Source organism: Ochotona princeps, chromosome 4, assembly GCF_030435755.1.
Source record: "Ochotona princeps isolate mOchPri1 chromosome 4, mOchPri1.hap1, whole genome shotgun sequence".
NCBI classification, from domain to species: Eukaryota; Metazoa; Chordata; class Mammalia; order Lagomorpha; family Ochotonidae; genus Ochotona; species Ochotona princeps.
In genome coordinates, this window is record NC_080835.1 from 40,881,615 (window position 1) to 40,898,329 (window position 16,715).

Here is a 16,715-nt window from a genome sequence, read left to right on the forward strand (position 1 = left end):
AGTGACATTTTTATTTTATTTCACAGTGGTCTATACAGGGATATAGTTAAATGCCAGTCATCAGGTCTACCAGAAAAAGCACATCAGGGAAAGTCTGGATAGTTACTAACCAATGATTGTCAGATAATTCAATGTGTAGAAACTATGGTGAACCTATGTGTTGATAGATATTTATCATTTCCCCCACCCATTTTGTTTTCATACTGCCTAGAATCAGAGTCAAATGGACTGATTATAGGGTTATCCACTCTAGTTTCTTCTCTCTCCTTTATTGGTTTCACTATGCTAGGATCTACAAATAGAAGTAGTAGGGAAGGAAAAACTAAGGATAGAAAATCCTTTGACTAAACTCTGATTAAATCAGTATTTAGAATATCTAATTTAAAGTCTCAAAATAAAGTTATGCAGTGGAAATTAGTAAAGAATAATTCAGATGATTATTTAAAATAGCTCTTTATTTCTATTTCAAACCTTTAGTTTGAATAGCATTTATCTTAAAGTTAGAACACCTGAATTCAGATTCTTTTATATTTGCTAAATATGATCTTAGGGAAGTTATTGTTTTTAAACAGCAATACTGTGCCTTTATTTCTGTATTGGTATGCAGGATATTAATAACATCTAACTCCTAGCATTGCTTTGTGAACTAAATGAAATAATACAGTGTAGCAGTACTTAGCACAGTAACTGGTACATTCTAATTATCTAAGAAAAATATATCTTCAGTTATTTCTCTAATATCCATCCATCAACCTAACCTTTTTTGACAGTATGGATTGATGATTTTTGTGGCTTGCTTTGCCTTAGAACGTGAAAGAATAGAGAAAAAGAGTATGAGAAAGAAAAAGAGAGAAGGAAAAGTTCACTCCAAAAATGCTCATGCCACCCTAGCCAAGGCTAATGAATGCCAAGGCCAGGGTGGTTGGGATCCATATACACTTGAGCCATCACCTACTTCTTCCAGAGTGCACATTAGCAAGAAGTTGGAACTGGGATCTGAACCAAACTCAGATTCAGGCTTCCCAAGCAACATCTTAACCACTGGGCCAAATATTCACCCCAGAAAATATGGAACTTAAAAATGTGAAATGAACTTAATTGGCCAGGGTGTATGGGAGAGAAGATAGTCCTGGGAAACCAAGTTATGAACAAAGAGTCTAGTAGCCTTATTTTATTATTTTTTTGTAATTTATGTCATTTTGTTTTTAAAAACAAGAGGGAAAGCAAGAGAGAGAACATTCTGCCATTAGCCCATTTTCTCTCCAAATCTCCAGATGCTCAATTGGCTAGGGATGAAGCTGGGAACGAGGAACTCAATTTAGGTTCCTACGTGCATCAGTGACAGCAATCCAATTATAGAGGTCGTCTTTACTGTCTCCCAGGGTCTATATTAGTGGAAAGCTATAGTTAGGAGCCAGAGCAAGGGAGCAAAGCCAGCACTTGGATGTGGGATATGTACATCATAACCGCTAGGCCGAATGCCTGCTTATGGAAATTTTATTTAATGTTTTTATTTTCACTTAAAAGTTTCAATTAGATTTTAAAATTTCTTTAGAAGACAGACACAAACATAGGCAGAAATAGAAATAGACATGTACAAAGAAATCTTTCATCTGCTGGGTCATTTGTCAAGAACTTAAACTAGCCATCAGAAACTCAGTCTGGCCCTTTCAGATAGGTTGTGGGGACTCAGCTACTGAGCCATTGCTGCTGCTTCCAGCTGTGGATTTTCAGGAGGCTAGATTTGGAAGTGGAGCTGGGGCCCAAGAACAACTGCTCGATAGGAGATGAGAATGACCCAAGTGGATTCTGAATTTTAAAATTTTTCAATGTTACTCTTTCTTTCTGTTTAAGTTATAGCACCCTAAATTTACTTGTGCCTTCTTCTCTAATATTTAAATAATTGGAGAATGATGACTGGGTATTTTCTTTATGCAAAACTTTGTACTAGTTACTTTGGGAATACAAAGAAGCCTTATTTTGTTCTCATTTGAGAAGTTATAATCTGGTTGAGATTATTTGCATAGTATTAACTGTTGGAGCAACATTGTAGTATGGCAATTAAAAACCACTACCTATGATTCTGGCATCCCAATTGGGCACTGGTTTGAGACCCACCTGATCCACTTCTGATACACTTCTGATCCAACTCCATGCTAATGCACCTTGCAAAGCACCAGAAAATGGCTCAAATACTTGGCTACCACATTGGAGATCCAGAAGAATCTCCTGGCTCCTGACTTTGGTCTGGCTCAGCCCTGGCTATTGTTACTATTTGGAGAGTGAACCAGTGGATAGAAGATTGATCTCTCTCTCTCTTTCTCTCTCTCTCTCTCTCTCTCTCTCTGTGTGTGTGTGTGTCTCTTTCTTTGTATAACTCCGACTTTCAAATGAATAAGTGAATCTTTTCAGAAAAGATGTCATACATTTAAAATGATTGTGAATGATTGTGCAAGGTAACAAGGAATACTACTGGATGCATGATATAAGGAATACTTTGTCAGAGAACTTGCTAGAAGTGAAGAGAAATTACTTAGAACAGTCCCAGTTAGTTTTCTAGTAATAAGAAGGAAAGGTGAAAGTACTGGAAGATAGATAACAATAAGTGAAGTTTAATTATGTCAGTTTAGGTAGAGTAGGAGGTTAAAATGTAGACTCCAGGCAGATAAGTTTAGAATGATTGGTTGGCTGTAGAGGAAGGGCGTTGAATGCTAGGGTTAGGAATTTGCACTTTGTTCTGCCATCAGCTACAAGAGGTTGGCCTGATGAAGGGTGTGGCAATGAGATTGATTTGGAAGTACAGGTATTGAAATTATTGAAACTAGTTTTTAAAGCTATTGTTAATTTTTACATATAACATAAAGTATGACTTGGTATAAATGCTTTTCAGTTGATGGAGACTTACATTTCTAGGAGATATGTATTGGGGATATAGATGTAATGACCATATAGTTTAAATTTTTAAATGAGCAGACACTGAAATACAATGTGTATAAAGAAGAAATGTTTATGTTGACAGCATTTACAGGTGAGTGATATTTTCTGTGGTTATCTATTCATTTTAATTAAAAATAAGCCATCAGCCCATCTCTCTGATTTGCCCTTTGCTTTCTTTTCTGTGTTGATGACAGTTGACTGTGTTGGGCGCTGTGTGTGCCGTGATGATACAGTAGTACACAAGACAGACATAATCCTTGTCCTTGATAAATGTATACAGTTTTTCTTCACAAAAATCTCTGAGTGACTTTTATTTTTCTTCCACATTCAATAACTTGATATTTGTGCAAATATTTTTCTCTTCAATTTTGAAGATAAGAGGTTTCCCTTTCTTTCTCTTATTAATACTTATTATTATTATTATTATTATTATTATTATTATTATTATTATTATAAGGAATATTCTGTAGGAGTATCATTTCCGGCATGGATCACATTACTCAGCATCAAAGTTCAAAAAGCACTACTTGCATCCTCTCTGCAGGGAAGTTTTTTATGTGTTTAACTTGTATGGAAAGTCTCTTGGATATGAAGTTTATTACTTGAAGCTTGTAAGGCTAAGGAAAAAAAAAGATGTTTTCTTAAAACAGTTTTATTTTCCACATCCACACACATTTGTAATGATGTGAAATTTATCTCAAAATCACAATACAACTTGAAACCAGAGACCAGAGTTCCTGTTTCTCCCCATTCTTTTTCTGTCACCAAGACCATGTGATGTCTTCCTCTCTTTCTTCCATGCTCCCCCAGTATAATGGATAAAAGGAGAAAGAGGAATAACATACAGGATTGATTGGCTGGTTTCTATTTATGAACATATAATGTAAAGATCATTTAAAGAAATGAGATATCATATTATTAATACCTGAATTTGTATTCTAAGGTTCAAACTCGTAGACCCTAATGTTTTTGAGTCTGTAGTTGTTCCATTTTCACCTTGGTGTGGAGTTTTTGTCACGTATGGATGTTTTAAATGTGAATGTTTTGTGTTGAGTTACAGATATAAAAATAGGCCATTTTTAAAAAATGTATTTTTATTTGAAGGACAGATTTACACAGAGGAGGAGAGACATAGAGAGGTCTTCTACCTGTTGGTTCACTCCCCAAATGGTTACAATGGCCATTTATAATGAGCCCATCCAAAGCCAGGACCCAGGAACTTTGGGTTCCCACATGGGTGCAGGATACCAAGCACTTGGGCCATCCTCTGCTGCTTTCCCAGGCCATCAGCAGGGATCTGGATCTGACACAAGTGGAGAAACCGGACCGATTAGGCCACAGTCCAGCTCCAAAAAACCACTTCTGTAAGGGATCTTTGAAAATATAGTTGGAAGCATTCTCTACATTAATGGTATTCACTTTTATTTGATAATAGAGTCCTACATCTCCCAATGTGAGAGTATCATGTCACATTTTCACGGCTTTCCTACAAACCCAGTTTTGGGTTTGTTAAGATCACTTTGATAATGGGCCAATCTGGTTACCAGATTTGGACAGAGATTCCAGGTGCCGAGTGATTAAAAAATCATTGTGGATATGTTTTCGAACCTTGATTGTTTTTCTGAAATTGGTTAGTAAGATTGAATCAATTTTTGAGGTGGATCTTCAACATTAAGAATATTTAAAGTTGATTATGCTTTAGATAACTTTAGAATAAAGAAAATAAAGAATAAAAATAAAAGAATAAAGAATAAAATAAAGAATAAAAAATAAAGAATAAAGAAAAAATCAAGATAAAATCTTTTGAGGTTGCATCCTATCTGACCTTTTCAGTCCTCAGAGTGGTTTGTTATGCTGGAAAGAAGTCTTCATAAGATTTTTATAATGGATATGCTGCCAACATACTTAAGTTATCAGTCCAAATGGCAGTGATTTAATTTGTAGGCCTTTGTACTATGTGTGGCAACTTGTAATTGTGCTTTTATTGGCATATGTATTTACTTTCTATGAACTGGTCTTTATATTTTTAATATTTGTTGAATGAAGGATAAGTCTCATTGTTAAACAACATAAAGATTACATCATAACTATCAATATTAAAATGCACTCCGGTTTTGGGGATTCCAGAGAGATGTGTTTACTCTGTAGAGAGATGTAGATTTGATTTTTTGTTTTCTTCATGGTAATTATGTTTGCACTTTGCTGATCACTAGTTGTGCATTATTACAATGGAAGGTGACAATTTGATTGTCTTCAATTGGAGAAACAAGTAATTTTATATTCACTAAGCTGTCAGGTAACACTAACTCACAGTACTAAGAGCTCCTGGCAATGCGGCTTGGCACCTATATTTAACTGCTTTGATGCTTGTGTAACCTCTGCTGAATCTGAAATACTTTGCCTCCTGGAAATAGTTCTCGGGGATGTACAATGAGGTTTTCATTAAGTAGACAAACTGAAAATGAACTGCAAAGCCATGATTGTTTCTCTCCTTCCTTTTCACTATCTCTTTTTTCTCCTTTTTCATTTTTTTTCTTCCCTCTGCTGTTCCCACTCCTCCTCTTGTCAGTTTTTTGATGGAAACCTGAAGTTTATGGCTTATTTTAGTAAACAAAAGAGGTGGATTGCTACTTTATTTCACTTAGCTGATGAAAAACCTATTATATTAACTTCTTTACATAATTTCACCATGTGTGAATTTCTATAAAATAAGACAATCTATATAGAAGCAATTTTAATATTTTTTCTTGAATGGTGTGTTAAAATGGAAATACAAATGCAAATTAAAATGCATACGCTGAGAACTTCCTATTGTTTTTCTCTGAGAAAGTCTTGTTCTGGTTTATGATTTGCATTAATGTTTGGGTATGATATCCTATAAGTGGGCTTCTATACTAGTCTGATCAGTTTCAAACTGACAAAAACATGTGTGTTATTCTAGTTAGAAATTATGGTTCTCATTTCATGTGAAGAGGAGATTCAAAGTGACCATATATATAAATTCATTATGCTTTTATGTTAAGCAGCTTTCTTTCACTCATGCCATGTAGGATTCTTGCAGTTCAGCTCTGAAGTCATTGTACTTGATTAAAATACTCTGTTGGTGAATATTTATAGTAGCCATTGTTTGATTTCACTTTTATTGTGAATTCATTGATTTCATTTATATACTCTGGGTCTGACTTTCCAAAGCAGAAGTCCTAACAAGTTACTGGGTGGATGACCTATTAAAAAGCTCAAGAGTATTTCAATCAAACAAAACGATACACTAGAAGTTACATGAAATCAAATTGTTTTGATTGGAAGAAACTAGATACTCAGGGACACATGTAGTAATGTAGTAATTATAGGTTCTCCATAGGCAGTAAACATGCCAGCATTAGGCTTGTTCCCTGTCTTTTCAATCAGATACGAACCAATTATACAGAGGTGGTTACGTGATGTAACATTATCATGAGAAACAATTCATGAGTCAAAGCATTCCAAGACATATGAGCTCTAGTCCAAAGAACAGTCTTAAGCTATATAAAGTGACAGCAATATTGTCAGCTAAATATAAACTCTAGAAACACAAACTTTGATGACTTGAGAGGAATCTGTTCCAGGTAGTCCTTGTTTTAAACAACCTCAAATGGCCCCTGGATACAAATTTTAGTGCTTTATTGTGAAAATTTAGAAGCCTTAAACAAAATCGGAAATCCATTGACCCTTTGTTTGGCATACCTAAAGAATTTCAAATATATTTCATTCGCCTCTTCTGTACTGATTCTTCAGCTAATTCAAATCAGTGAGTTTTCTTCTAACATACATTATTATTTCCATGTTTTACCAATTGTGTTCTAAAAGAGCATCTGTAAACTCTAGAACATAGGTTTACAACTTTGCAGGGAATTCTGTAAGCAGTTGCCCTCCTTTCCTTTGAATTCCTCTCAATTGTTTATGTAAGTAGAAAGAAAGGAGAGAAAAATGTGGCAGATGTCCAGGGAGGTTTGGAGGTGGAGTAGGAAGAGGAGATGATAGTGCTGTAAACAAACAAAATAAAATAAATAAAAATCAATAACAGATCTTAGATTTACCAGAATGAAACTCAGAAAGTTCTGAAATGAAGTTCATCTTCATGTCTAGAAAGGTATATCCTCTATAAACCTTCCTCATGTAAGATCTTAAATGTAGAAATTAGAGGTATAGGAAGATGTGTTTTTTTTCTTTTTTAAATCATTCTTTGCCTGAGGCAGGGTGGGCTGGAGTCCTTTGTAGGGGTTCTTGGGTATTGTGTTTTTTGGCAGCTGAACATAAGTATTACTCATGTTCCCTCAAATGAGAGGCACTGTCTTGTATTTTTGGAAAATTAGTTGTTTATTTCTCATGTTAGATCAAGTGCAGCATTAAATTAACAATGGATTATTTGACTGAAATAATACTACCTTGATAGCCTGAGAACGAACGAAAATATGTTTGAGTGTTGGCTTCACCCATCTATTTTTTTTTCTATAAGTAAACGAACTGTAAAATTGATGCTTTATGTACAAAAAAAAAACAGGGCTTGTTTTGAATAATTATCACACACCTAGAAGGTGAATGCCGTTTTATAATGCTCATAAACATAATGAAAATATTTGTAAAGTATTATTTTGACGAACTCAGTACATCTTTCAGATAGCTACATAAATTCTAAATGATAATTTGAGAGAATTTTTCCAAGCAAGAATTTTTTAAAAATATGATGCTGTTAAAGAACAGAGAGCAAAATTACTGTGCAAGTTTGCAAGGCCCTACACACTCAGATTCTGTATTCATGTTTTCGAGTAAAATAACAATTACCTTTCTGTATTTATTCTTACTGGCCTTCCAGAGAATATTACTGATTATTAGAAGCTTTATCCAACAAGGTTTTCTTCCAAATCCTAACCCCAGAGTTCTTCCCAGTGTCATCCTATTGTAGAATCTCAGTTAACCTGTTGAGTATAGACATTTCAAGCTCAAGAAACATATGATGGTAAGTTAGTTTTACGAGTCACAAAGATACTTAATTTTCCTTGGGTATTTTACTTGATGATAGCTATGCCCCAGAAAACTATCTTGTTTAACCAATGTGATAAGTTGACAATGTAGTTTTCCACTCTGATTATAATGTACTCTGTGTAGTCAATACACTGGTACCATGTGAGTGTAATTTCCTCTTTTATTTTATCTCCAATGCACTGTATTATAAATAAACAGTTAAAAAAAACACCAAACAAATCTGTTGCATCTCCTTTTAAGATTGTACCACTGTAGACACTTGTTCTAGTAAAGTAGAATTGGGCGCATTTGATTGCATTTAAATTTTTCATGCTTCAGCAGTTTGGCTGGGAGCACAGTAAAGAAAAATCCCATGAGCGAGGATAGTTTAGAATAATAGAACTTGATTTTGTGTATTATAGCGGCAACATTTGCGCTGCTTTAGTTAGGGTTGTGTCAGCACTTCCATTATAAACCCCTGTTTTCAGGGGGTACAACTAGGGGATTTTTTTTAATACAAATTAAAAAAACAATTCATTTGAATGATTTTTAAGTCATAATAGTGTAAAAATAAAACAAAGTAAAGTCACATGGAAATTGACCATTTTCATGAGGACTTTTTTTTTTTTTGCTTATGTGTAGAAGCAGCTTTAGTAAGGTGTTATTCTGATATACTGGAGGATTGTGAAAGTTATAATACTGGAAAGTATTAAAAATATAAGTGTTCTGTATGACTTTTGAAATTTTTAAAAGAAAGGTATGATTGATTTGTAAGTTTCTAAAGCAGAGAAGCTATTGTGTAGTGATTATTTAATAAAGGCATAAGAAAGAAGTTTTTGTAGCTTGTAGAACATAGCTTAGTTGGTCTGGAAAAATCTCTTAAAAGAATGAATGAAGATGTAATCATTAAATCAAAGGATTATTTAATAAAGTAATTGTGTACAAAAGCCAGTGAATTGAATCTAATAATCAATGAATCTAAGGCTTATTTAATAAACTGTGCACTAAAAATAATTTGTGTACATGTTACTTTTTTTTTTAAAAAAAGAGCTGACAATGAAAAACCTGAAAAAAATCCAACAATTTTATCAAAAGGAAATGTTCAAGAAAATATTTTGCTAACAGAACAGCAAATCATTTTATCCTGCATACAACGTCATTGAGGTCCCTAATAATGCATATGTAAGACATTAAACAAAATATGATATGGAAAAGTATTTTTAGAACAGAAAAATTTTAATTCCTTTGCTAAAGCAACAGATATCCAAGTTGACTGTGCCTTCCACCTTGGTCATGAACCATTGTTGTCTTACCACCCCTTGCTTATTTTCCTTAATCATGGTGTGAACTGAGGATGAACAGTCAGCTTTAACACTGCGATTTTCCTGACAGGCTTCCTTTTACTTGCAATCCTGATATGCATTTGAATGTGTAGGTGCAAAATAAGAGACAAATTGTGTGATTTCATAAGTAGGTAGCTTTCCTGAATGGTCACTGGAGGAATCACCAGAAGACTGCTGATGAAGTCGAGGTGAAGCCTTTCCTCACTAATTGTATTCAGCGTGTAATTTCCAAACTTCCCTCTGAATTTTGATTTTCAATTAACACTCCCCATTTGAAGATAATTTTCTATTTAATATAATTGCAGGAAATCATTTATTGGTTGATTAAGACCGAGGACCCAGTCTTCCTTAAGAAAACACTCTTACAAGCCAGCCTTTAAACTCCACTCATAGCTTTGGACAGATTTAGTTTATTTTTACAGCTGCATAGTTGTGTTTAATTAGGATTGTGCACTATTGTTCACTGGTGCAGTTTATGGTTGAAATTACTCTTAAGAGACTTCTTTCACTTTGGTTTTGTGTCATGATTAATTTATATGAAAGCAACAATCACAGATATTGCTATTGGAAGGAGCCAATTCATTTTATTATAAGAGGATGTTGTTGAGAGAGCTAACGTCACTCTGAGTTTTGGATTATGGCTTTCAATTGTATTTAACTGTTTTAAAAAACAACAGTAAATTTATTCTTTTTTTTAAAAAAAGATAAGAATGATTACATTAGTGGTACTGTCATTATCCTGAATTGTGAGAACACACTTAGTGTTTGTGGTTAACTCTTATTTTACTGTCATACTTATGGGTCCAGAAATGTAAGCTTAACATTATTCTTGTAAGAAGCACACCTTATTGTAAATTTTTGTGATTGTATTTATTTGTCCATTTGCTAATATGGGCAGAAATTGGCCAGGAATATCTGGTCATTGCTATTGTATTCTTTAGAATATTGAATTTCTTTTTCCTCAAAGAAAATAGAGACATTGTTTCAGCACTCCTTTACCCTATTTTATTTTCTGGCATCATATGCATTAGGTGAAATTGTATTTGTAGAATGATTAGTGGAAGTAGGTATCAGCATTTTAACATGTTTCAAAGCACTTCAAAAGCCCATAATACTTTTATTTAGAGCTGTGCATAATTAGATTAGCTGATATTATATTAATTTTTTTTTCACTGTAGGATACTAAATCTGAGTCCCCTCATTAATTGTGAGAAATTTAGCATTAGCTGTTAAATCCTATGTGAAACATGGGCTGCTACAGAAAAACTACTGTTTAAATTGGAATTAACTTAATTATTTTTCTTTGCACTTGATATTTCCTTCACTGCAATATTCATGAAAGCATGTGACAGATTTGTAAATTTAACTGTTAATATCAGATTTCTAGACCCTTTAATCAGTATTTATTTGTCTGTAGAAACAGTACTAGCAAGTTAATGATTTGCTAATTTGAAAAATGCTCATGTGGTTTCCTATGTTAACTGATTTGTGCATTTAAAAAAATGGTATGAAATCAATTAATGTTAAAGAGCAATTAAGGTGGGGGATTTTATTTCTTTCATTACACAGCAGTTTTGAACTAAGGATACAATAAAGCAAAAATAATGAGAAGTTTAATTTTTAAATATTGAATTGTTTCTTCTTCAAGCTACAAACAATGATCTTTTTTCTAAGAATTTTCTGAAAAATTTATTCTCAATAAAGTAACATTTTAAAAGTTTTGAAATTCTATTTACTAATTATGATATATTGACTTTACACCTATTGAAAGCACAGAATGTAGACCTTGTCATGTAAAATATAGTCTGATTTTTGTGGAGTCTAGTGAATATCCAGTGTTATTTCTTGAGGGTTTTAAGTATGCACTGAAGACGGTTTTCCGTTTTCAGGATAATTACATCAAATCATGACAGTACATTCTCAGACGAACCAGAGGTATAGTTATTTCAGATACTCAGTTCAAATGCAGTAAAATTTCCTGAAACCTAACGTAATATTGGTCACTCAAACAATGTCACATGTTGCAGTATTTGACAAATGTTAAAGTTCTTATAAAATCTTCAAATGGACAGGTAGTAGTTTTTAGGATTAGAACCACAATACAAAGTAAATCCTGAGAAGTCAGGCCAAGATTCGCTGAAAACTTTTGTTAGGATTATTTGCCATCCTGATTGTACTTTCCTACATGGACTTTTTTCATTGTGATTGTTCCAAAATAAGCTATAGGACATATTTGGAAATTAAGCTTTCATATCATCTTGTGAATCAGCTGTTTTTCAGTTTATTCATTCATTTTTTTTCCATTGCTAACCATTAACCTAATTGTTCTCAAGAAGTTTATAATCTGAGAAGGCTTGAAGAAAAAAAATATATATGTACGCTGTACAATAGAAAAACTTGTTCCACAAAAATTTCGTTTTTCGATTATTAAGAGAGAAAAATTTGCAGCAATTGCTGGAAAGTGTTTTTCTGAGTTAAACACACTCACACATACATATTGAGGTGCAGATAAGCCAAAAGCTGCTTTTAGTGGGTTATAGACTATAAATGTCTCGAAGTTGAAGACTTTTCCATTTCCCCAAATTAGTCAAATGCAAGAGAGGGTTTGTTTTTGTTGTTGTTGATCATGGTGGTCCTCTTCATCCACAATGCTTTCCCTTCTTATGCAGGAGAATGTCTTCCAAGCAAGCCACCTCTCCATTTGCCTGTGCAGCTGATGGAGAGGAAGCGATGACCCAGGATTTGACCTCAAGGGAAAAGGAAGAGGGTAGTGATCAACATGTGGCTCCCCATCTGCCTCTGCACCCCATAATGCACAACAAACCTCACTCTGAGGAGCTACCAACACTTGTCAGTACCATTCAACAAGATGCTGACTGGGACAGCGTTCTGTCATCTCAGCAAAGGATGGTGAGCTTTTAAAAAATGCCTCTGATGCTGTATTATTATATCCTTATTATAAATTAGTGTTTTAGCAAAAACTGAGAATACATGGCATTAGAGTTATTGAGTTCCAATTGAGATAATTACTAATATACTAGGGAACTTCAAAAAGAATTAGAATTAAAAAAATACGTAATTTTTTTGTGCAAAAAATCTTGAAATCCATGGTTGATTTTTCCATAATACATATTTATGTGAACTTTTTGAGCACTGGTAAGCATGGATTTAAATTTTTTTGCACTAAAATGTGTTTTGTTAAATTCCATTTTCTGTGGACTTTCTGAAGTATCTTTGCACTAGTAAGCAGGATAATTTAAAAAATAGTCTCTGATGTAGTTTATTTGTATTATTAGGTCAACATCAAATGCAGGTATATGTAGTATGTTAGCAGTCATTCCCCTGTTATAGTCTATTTCTAATGGTCAAAACAGAAAGCATTCTAATTTTTAGCATCTAAAAGAGTAAAAATACTTCATATAATTTATTAAAAGTTTTAACCTGTTTTGCATTTGACTAATCAAGTGAAGAATGTTTTAAGTAAATCAGGAGGAAATTAATGCCAAAATAACATTTTAAATATGTTTACTGTTAGCAATGTATATTTAAATGCTTACTCTGTATTTAATATCTCACAGACTTAACACAATAATTTATGGAAACGGCCATTGTTCTTTTCCCCATGTCTTTGTAGATGTGACCAGTCTCTGTGATAGTTGAGTGGCAAATAAGGAACTGGAAAAGAAATGAAACGTTTCTATAGCATTTTTAAAAAAAAATCGGTTTATTTGTTTGAAAGAGATTTACAGTGAGAGAGGAGGAGATAGAAACAGTCTCTCTTTATTAATTCACCCCTCAAGTGGCTGCAGTGGTCAGGGCTGGGCCAGGTCTAAGCCCGAGCCTGGTATAGCATGTGGCAGATGCTTTAGTACTCAGACTGTCTTCCACTGCTTTCCCGGCACATTTGCAAGGAGCTAGATTGAAATTGGAGCAGCTCACACAGAATGTTGGTGTTTCAGGCAATGACTTAACCCACTAAATCAGAACTCTGCCCCCACACTCTTTTTTTTTTTTTTGAGATTTATTCATTTTATTACAAAGTCAGATATACAGAGAGGAGAGACACAGAGGAAGATCTTCCGTCGGATGTTTCACTCCCCAAGTGAGCTACAACGGGCCGGTGCGCGCCGATCCAAAGCCAGGAACCTGGAACCTCCTCTGGGTCTCCCACGCGGGTGCAGTGTCCCAATGCATTGGGCCGTCCTCAACTGCCTTCCCAGGCCACAAGCAGGGAGCTGGATGGGAAGTGGAGCTGCCAGGATTAGAACCGGCGCCCATATGGGATCCCGGGGCGTTCAAGGCGAGGACTTTAGCTGCTAGGCCATGCCGCCGGGCCCAACCCCACACTCTTTTTTTAAGATTTATTTATTTGATAGGGAAAGGGAGGTGAAGGAGGAATGGGTTGAGGCAGGGAGAAAAGGATATCTTCCTTCTTCAAATAGCCACAGCTATGGAGAGGTTGAAGCCAGGGGTCAGAAACCTCATCTGGCTTCCCGCAATAGTGGCAGGGACTTGAATATTTGGGCTATTGTCTTCTGCCTCCAAGACACACAACAGGAAGCTGGGTTGGAGACACAGAAGATGGAACTTGAGCAGGTTCCCTGTTTGGGGATGATGGCTTTCAAGTGGTGGCATAAACTGTTATGCCACAATACCCATTCCAATTTTAGTTTTGAAGGAAATCAACATTGAGCAATTCAGTACACGCAAAGATTTATTTTCCATGAGCAGTGAGAAGGGAGAGATACAACAAAGGAAGACTAAGGTGTGTTTTTCTGGCTGAACTTAAGTTATCCATTTTACCTCTGCAAGTTAGCAAGGGTCAGTTAGATCGCAAGTCCTGCTTATTGGTAAGATTATGGGGCTATATTTAATTTTAATTTCTACAAGTATTTATTGAGTACCTTCTTTATGTCAAGTATTCAAGTGGGTGTTGACTGTATAGTAATGAACAAAACTGACATAATTTAAATCTCCAGGGAATTTATAGTCCAGCAGAAGGAATAGAAACTTAGTGAGTATACCCAAAAGCACATTTATAATTAAAATTGTGATATATAATATTAAGCAAAAATAATAGAATGTCATGTACGAATGTATTGAAAAAAACCTGATTTAGAATGGATGGTGAGTAATGTCCTTTCTGAGCTAAGGGTAATAGCAACTAGCCAGGTAGAGTGGAATAAATAGTAAAACTACAGAGGGAGGAGAATGTATCAAGTATTTGAGGTGAGAAAAATATAGCTTAATTTTAGGAAATCAAAGATGATCTTTGTGCCTGGAATATGAGTGAGGATGCAATTTAGTATCAGATGTGTTTGGCGAGATGGGCAGGAACTATATCAAACAAGACTTTGGAGATAATATTATGGAGGTAAGATTTTATCTAAGTGCAGTGAAAAGCCTTTGAAGGGTTTAAGAACATTTCAGACTTAATTCTGTGGTGACATGGATGGGATTGGAGGGAAATAAGAGTGGAAGAAGGAAGGTCTTTTGGGAATCTGTTTCAGAAGTCTAAGTGAAAGATAACAGCAGTTTGGATTGGTGTAGAGTAAGAGTAGATAGAGAAAAGGGACAAGTCAAGGTGTGTTTTGGCTTTTATGCCAAACAAATTGAAATAACTGGACTGGAAAATATTGGATGGAGGCATAAATAATAGCTCGAACTCCCAAACTTTCTTTTAACAACTTTGCATATTTTTCATGGTAAAATTATTTTGTTTTTATTATGTCATGTGCCAAGTTGCTTTGATAAATTGCTCTCAAATTTTTATGATCCAGGATTTTGTCAGAAAACATGTAATAATTTGCTTACCAAGTTTATGTTAAATGTGATTTATGGTACTATAGAAGAGTTTAAAGTTACAAATATGTTATAATTGGTATAAAAGAAATCATACTTGCTAGAAATGTTTTCAAACTTTTGTTCTTTTTTGATATCAGGCTTTGATTTCCACTGGAGCCTTTGTATATTCTGAATGTCTGCAAGCCAAAATATTTTGTTTTAACTCCCACTCTATAGTATTTCCCAGCTGTGTACTTATATGGTGTAATAAAAGGATTTAACAAATGAGAAATAGCAGCTGCATTTGGAAATTCCCTTTGTGCTGCCTTTCACTCAATAGATGCAATAATGTGTAACAACTATAACATCAGACCTGCAAGGTCTTACGTTGTAAGTATCATATCACCAAGCAATTTTTCTTTATGGGAAAAAAAGTCTGCAGGATTTTAGGTCTGAGCAGACCTGCTAACCTACATTTAGTGTGTATGTGACTCTCTCTCTCTTTCTGTGTGTTGGAATAGAAGACTGAGTCTAATATGGAATTTAATAGTCATTTTGTTTTTTACCTAAAACAAATAAAGGAGGAGCCAAAAGCCTGAGATAAAGAGATATTTATAGTTCTCTTTAATTGTCCATATTCTTTACTTCCTTATTTACTGTAATTGAACGCTATGACATAATTCTGGAGTAATAAAATTTTACAGAAAATCTGAAACACAGAGACATTTTTATCAACATCTATTCCATTTCCATTGTTTTTTACTCTGTGGTGGACAGTTAGAGATAAATCCTGAACATTTTTTATCTTCTGCATTCAGAAATGGTTTTACTTTAAAGTGTCAAGACCACAGAGGAGCATTTATGTAGGGGTGGGTAAAGATAAAGCAAAAAAGTTCTACCAAATCCCACTTCCTGGTTAGAAAAGAGTATCTTTACATGTTGCAATTCTGATTATTTTTAGGTTGCTGTCTGACAAAATATGTGATCAGATAGCTTCAAAGAAGGAAAAGAATCTATTATGACATAAGCAAAAAACAACAGAAAACTTTTGAGATAAAAATTTAAAATTTAAAAGTGTAGGCTCTCATTTTAACTATAATAATTTACGTTGTGGAAACCACATTGTTGAGTTTTGCATCTCAAGTGCTATATTCATGGGTGAGATGCATTTGAAGACTGACAAGTTAGTGTAATAGTCTCCTTTCAATGGTCTGGCACTAATCTTGTCATCAAGGAACCAATATGCCAAGACTTTTTTTGCAGAGAAATATTGACACAGTCCACTGAAATGTTTTCATTTTCATTAGAGCCAATTCATTAAGCAAAAATTCACATCATTTTTATGAAAAATGTGTAGTATTTCATTTTTATGTTAATAAACACAGAGTAAATTTTTGTTATACTGTTTATTATTCTGTGTATGATACTTGTATAAATATTATCTGCTAAAGATTGCACCTGTCTATATATTGTTAGTGAACCTGTTTGTGAATGCATAACTTTTGGGTGCAAATTAGTTATTATTTTAGTTTGTTAAGAAAAGATATTCCGACCATTTTGTACTTTTTCTTCCTTACATTGTTTAGAGTGTACAGGTTACTTGACGACCTAGCGTTCACTAAGTCCCAGGTCCAGGAACTACCTGTAAAC

General features: G+C 34.3%; 1 protein-coding gene across 23 annotated transcripts in view; it reads left to right on the forward strand.

Moving 5' to 3' along the window:
* Positions 1-16,715, forward strand: part of SOX6 (SRY-box transcription factor 6) — a 595,708-nt gene that overhangs the window by 228,307 nt on the left and 350,686 nt on the right. For all 23 annotated transcript variants that reach the window (XM_058663306.1, XM_058663317.1, XM_058663314.1 and 20 more), the window contains one exon: positions 11,951-12,191. In XM_058663306.1, the coding sequence (XP_058519289.1) occupies positions 11,951-12,191 (241 nt within the window). The remainder of the gene's footprint in view (positions 1-11,950; positions 12,192-16,715) is intronic.